The sequence below is a fragment of the Apis laboriosa genome, unplaced genomic scaffold (genome assembly GCF_014066325.1).
Source record: "Apis laboriosa isolate Shangri-la unplaced genomic scaffold, ASM1406632v1 scaffold202_cov151, whole genome shotgun sequence".
Classification (NCBI taxonomy): domain Eukaryota; kingdom Metazoa; phylum Arthropoda; class Insecta; order Hymenoptera; family Apidae; genus Apis; species Apis laboriosa.
The window spans coordinates 257,788-263,787 of record NW_025222291.1 but is presented as its reverse complement, the minus strand read 5'-3'; the positions used below and the strand labels follow the sequence as shown (position 1 = coordinate 263,787).

Genomic DNA, 6,000 nt, shown 5'->3' with positions numbered 1-6,000 from the left:
AAAAAAAAAAAAAAAAAAAACAAAACAAAATCGACAAAAATGATTGGGGAAAAATTATTATACATCTCCGCCTCTCTCTATCTCTTCTCTTCGGCCGCATTGACGCTGCTCTCACATTGTTGGTTACTTCTGTCCTTTTACTCACGTCCACGCTCACCATCGGTAAAACGACCATGGTCACCATGGCCGCCATGGTAACCCGACTGGTCTGGTCCAAATACGACCCCACCTACAATCGCGTACGGTGAGTTCTTTTCTGTTGAAAGTGCGCATAGATCTCGATCGTGGAGGATCCACATGCTCCTGGGGACAAGATCTCGTGATTAGATCCTGGAAATATCTCTTTTTCTTCCGCCATTATATATTTTATTTCTTACCTCGTATTATTATTATTATTATTATTTACAAACCTCAATCCGTTCAATTTTATTTTCAATATATTTGAAATTTTACGAAGGTTTAAATCGATCTGAAAATCTTGAAGCAAAGATAGATCATGGGCTTCGATCGATTTGACGAAAGGTAAAATCATTTTTACATTTAACGAACGGAACGGCCACGAGATAAGTCTTATTCAGCCTCGATCCTCCGCGAATCGACCAAGCAATGACATAGGAACAACGCCCAATGGTCGAGTGACTCGAGAAGCTCGACTGTTTTCCGTGGTTGAAGTGAAAAATCGAATCACGAGTCCCTCGACGAGATTTGGGTTCGTGAAGCTTTCCTAATGTTGATAAGCGAATCCGCGTGAGAAGGCATCGACGAAATCGAGTTCCATAGGCGTCGCAATGTTCGAGAATATATTATTACACGCTCGAGTTCGCGCCTATGCATCGAAAGACACGGAGATCCATCTGGAATACGACACGTTTATGGACGTTCGACCTTGCGTTCAAACCGATCTCTCTCACCGATTCTTCGAGCTGAGCTTACCCTTAAAAAGATAAATTAGATTAAATTTTCGGTTTTTTATTTCTCTCTGTCTCGATCCCTCGATTTCAGAATTTCTCCCTTCCTTCTATGTATGATAATTTCGATTCGATAAGACTCGTAAGAGCGCGCAAGAATTCATCAGAGTGTGTTTAATCGGCTCGAAGAGCGAAGTTACGCCTCTTAGAAACGCTTCTAAAACAGTCGATATAGAGCACTAGTTGCCCCGTGCAATATGTATTGAGCACAGATCCGCTTGAGATCGAACGATTCCATCCGCGGATTTCGCCCCCTCGAAATTTCTGCCCGATTGACCGGATCATGCGTCATCCTTTTGAGAACGCCTCAGATATATCCCCGATGGACGATGGATCTCCGTCTCTGGGACTCGGTGCCAAACTCGAACACCCTGTGATAAATGTTAGCTCGTCGTCGTAGTACACTGTCGCAATGGCGTCGTCGTCGCGATAGAAAGAGCGTCGGAAGAAAAAAAAAAAAAAAAAAAAAAAAAAAAAAAAAGAAAGAAAGAAAAAAGAGAGACGAACGGGAAGGAACGAAGCTCTGTATCGTTTTCAAAAGAAAAGAAAGAAAAAGTAAATTTATCCCTTAGACATCAAGATTGATCGTGAGACGTTAATAATCGTCACGGTTGTCTTTTGTAATTTCATTTGGATTTATTTTTTTCTTTTTTTTTCTTTTTTTTTTTTTTTCCAACCCGCTGCTGCGTTTTTTCGATTCATCCTCAGCCTCGTCCACTTCTCTCCATCGAGTTGAAAATTTTCTCCCTCGCTCGTTTGAGAGACATACGAGGAAATATAATTCAATTTCAATTTGTAAAAGGTTTATACAATTATATTATTTTATTCGACGAAACTTTTGGAACGAAATTGGGGATTCGTAAAAATTCAAAGAACGTAGCTGAGGTTGAGTTAAAGTTGTATGATAAATGGAATTTATCAGGATTAAGAACAAAAAAAAAAAAAAAAAAAAAAGAAAACGAGATTGTTCCGAATAAGACATGAGAGGAAAATGAATTTGAAAACGATTCGAGGTAGCAATCCCATTGCGACAGGCCACGAGTGCATAATCATGCGCTGACACGTAAATGTCTAGAGAGCAAAGGCTTGATCTGTTGTATAAATTAGTAGTGACGTACGTCGTTGTATGTGCCGCATCGTCCTTCTCAGTGAAAAGCCGCAGGATGCAAAGGATGATCGATAAATGTTCCGCTCCTTCAGTCAGAGAGTCCTCCTCCTGAAATCTCTTCGTCGTGCGCTCTTCTCCTCCGGAAGAATGCGTCAAAGAGGTCGCAAAGAAAGAAAAAAAGAAAGAAAAAAAAAAAAAAAGAAAGAAAGAAAAAAAGGAGAGGAAAAAAAAAAACTACCATGGTTACGATGTCTCCTTAGAGTAGAAAGATCGTTCTTTCCAGGCTGTGCCATTGTCTCAAGTCTCTCCTCATTTTTTTTTCTAATTTCTTGAACTCCATCCCTTGCTTTCGATATTTTCTTATCCCCTTATACGACGAAGATGCATACATAAGAGAACGTTGTTGAGGGTCGCTTCTACTCGTTGGTATTGATGAGGCAAGTTGAATTGAGAATCGAGAAACGCCATCTCCTCTCTGGATGTATTCGTGGATATGTGCAAAGCTTTATTTTCGATTAAGCCAGCCAGTGGAATAATGGAATTTTGAATTTTCGTTTTACTACACTTTACGAAAGAAACGAATTTTTATGATATAAAATAAGATGACAGTAGGCAAGAAATTATTTAAACGAGATCGTTTTTAACGAAGCTTGTTTCAATCCACAAGTTAAACATCAATGTTCAATTTGCACATTGAAACCAACAGAAGAGAAAAAATATACACTCCGTATACAGTCCAGAATATCGATTCGTTACTCTATAACTTCTCGAGTTCGAACGTTAACAAACCTAACTCACTAGACTAAATAATTGAAGTAAAACAAAATTCGATGATTTTTTTCCCCCTCTTTTTTTTTTCTTTTTTTTTCCCTCATTCCCCTTTAATAAATAGACGCATTCGTACAAATTTTCCACGAAATAAACGACGAAAAATTCTCGATTCACGCTGACGTTTCGTGCAACGCTTTTTACACGGGAAATGGACCGTCGAAGGATATTCCAGAAATGTTTTCTTCCTGCCATCTCAGCAAAACGTTCGCAAAAAGCTTTTCCATGCAGCGCAGCCGCGCGATTGCGGATTACGAGAAATTAAAACGTGGTTGGCCTCGCGAAATTGAACCTTGTTCACTGTTCAACGCGACGAAATTTAAATATCGTTGAACGATGCCATTAAAAGTAGGAAAATATTTGCTAACTGGAAAAGTTAAGTTGAAGTAATGCTGAAAGAAAGAAAAGAATTTAAAAATTAATCGTTTGCCGTTTCAAAGTATTCGAAGTAAAAAAAAAGAAAAAAAAAAGATAGAGCCAGTAGAATCTCCTAATTCGCTAAATTTCTCATCAGCAAGAATGAATTTGTTTTTTCTATGTAAGTGACAAAATTACCCGATTTGCTATAGTGTCACAAGACCTGACATCCGCAAATTTAACTCGCGAAAGCTTAGAGAAGCGGAAACACAACGACACCGGAACGATATTTTCACGTATGTCGATCCATGTGAAATTATCTTTCTTTTTTTTTTTTTTTTTTTTTTTTATAGAACGAACAAGCTAAATCTTAGAAAATTCTAAAGAAGTAATGACTAATATCACTTACTCGTTCCTTTCGATCTTCTTTAAACAGCAAAAAAAAAAAAAAACAGGAAAGTTATATTTCTTTTTCTTTTTTTTCTTTTTTTTTTATCAAAAAAAAATATTTTAAAAGTTGAACACGATATATATAAATTTTAATTTGTTCGCTATGGTAATAAAATGATAAGATTGCAAAAAAATAGAAAAAAAAAGAAAATTAATTAACTTTTGATACTCGATATTCGATGTATATATAAAAGGAATTCTTTGATAAATATAGATATCAAAAAGAAATTTCCATTTTGTAGTTTAACGCAAACTCAAAATGGCCGATTCTTAGATTATTCTATATTTTATTTAGTCGATTATCTTTTGTCTGCTTCTTAACCCGTAATTGTGCGCCTAGAATTTTACCAACAATTTTTCAATTTTAAACTTAATAGTTGACTTTTTTAATATTTAATCCTTTGTAATTAATCAGTGATTCTCAACTGAAATAAATTGTATGTATATAAACTATGCATTAATTAACAAAACTTAATTTGTATATATTCATAGATCTAAATTTCTAATTTATTTTTTATTTATTTATATTTTATCTTTAATTACAGTATATAATTCATTTGCAGAAAAATATTCGTCTTTAACTGTTGCATCATAATGATTAAAATTAAAATTAATAATTAGAACTTAATTAGAACTTATTTGTTTACGATTAAATATAACGAATGGAAAATGAGAACCACTGAATATTGTCGTTTTATCCCAAGCACAAAACCAGAATAAAATTTTAAAAAACCCTTTTAAAAAAATTCTTAATATTTATGCTTAAAATTCTAACACACGGATACGGGTTAAAGACTTGGAAATAAGCGAACATAAAAATGCAAATGAATACGCGTATGCATATGTATAAACACAATTTTATAAAAAATTGCATTAAAAAAAAAGAAAGAAAGAAAGAGAAAATACGAACGAGAAAGTAGGCAAGTAGCGACGAATATACAAAAAAAAAAAAACAGCGACTGATAAAAGCACCCTTAGTTGACCGATGGTGCGTACGTTTACTCGCGCTCAAAGCCTGCATGTGCATGTGTTGACCTCTTTTTCTTGCATTATATCTTTTTGCATAATTTAGGAAATCTGTGGTTTATGCAACCATTAGCCTGTTATAGACGTCATTATTACGATGTACGCACGTATCGCACACCGGCTTCCGTTTTGTAACACGTGCACGCGCGCGTGTGTATATAGTTGCGCGCATTTATTATATGCAATGAGCTTGTGCTATTACCCTCGTGCACTCTCTCTCTATTTTTTTACATATATACATACATATTTATATTATATTTCAATATATGATTACCAATCGAAGTTTTCCTTTTTTTTTATCTATTCAACTTAAAAATTCGATAAAATTTAACAGAGATTGCAAAAAATTCGCGTGTACTTTGATCGAGAACGTACACAAACGAGCGCATAATTTAAATAGCGCGCCGATTGCAGCGAATCATTTATGCGCGTGCGTCAAAACGATTGGCCGCAATGCGCGCAAAATTTGAATCGGTTTAGAATTGATTATTTGATATATCTCTTTTTTCTTGACGTATTATTTTTTTTTTCTTTTGCTTCACATTGTTTTACGTTCAATGAGTCTCTTAAGTAATTTTATTCGTTACATTGTTCGTTCAGTTCGCTGATAAGAGACGAATAGGAGATATCCACGAAAGATAATTGTGACGATTTAAAAAATAACGACGGTTTTAAATTGGATTACGCGAATCCGTCGAGTGAAAAGAAAAAATATATAAAAATACGTATCTTTAAAGTAGATTTTATGCTAAAGAGACAGATAAATAAAATGAAAGATCAAAAGTTGGTACATCGAGACTAATATGCACTCGCTCGTCGCGTGCACCGAGTTTTTTTGGCTGTAGTTTGCCGTTGTTGTTTGCCGTAAAACCCGAGAATAACGAGTAAAATTTTTTTTCATATATATTTTTCTTTTTTTTTTTTTTTTTTTCTTTTTTTTAAATAACATCTTCGAATAAGCTGTGGTATGAATAATGTAGTGAAGCCAAATTTCAATTTACTTCGCGATAAGAGTCGCGAGGTGAATTCGTGATCAAGATCTCGCGAAGGCAAATTAAAACTCACGAATTTTCATCTAGTTTCAGCTTTACATAAAATCATCAATGTCTATTCTTTTTTTTTTTCTTTTTTTTTCTTTTTTCGTTTCTTTGTTTCTCGTAGCTACTTATACATAATATCATCTTCGAAGATAACGCTCTTTATGAGTAATTTACACGAATTGTTCGCTAGTGACATCATGCTAGAAATTCACTAGGCTCTAGT

General features: G+C 34.7%; 1 protein-coding gene across 5 annotated transcripts in view; it reads left to right on the top strand.

The window, feature by feature from the left end:
- The window catches only part of LOC122712517 (serine/threonine-protein phosphatase 2B catalytic subunit 2-like), a 165,051-nt gene that overhangs the window by 155,485 nt on the left and 3,566 nt on the right, over positions 1-6,000 (top strand). For 2 of the 5 annotated variants that reach the window (XM_043932241.1, XM_043932245.1), the window contains one exon: positions 3,474-3,557. The exons of the other annotated variants lie outside the window; for them this stretch is intronic. In XM_043932241.1, coding sequence (XP_043788176.1) covers positions 3,474-3,557 — 84 coding nt within the window. The remainder of the gene's footprint in view (positions 1-3,473; positions 3,558-6,000) is intronic. 5 annotated transcript variants of the gene reach the window in all.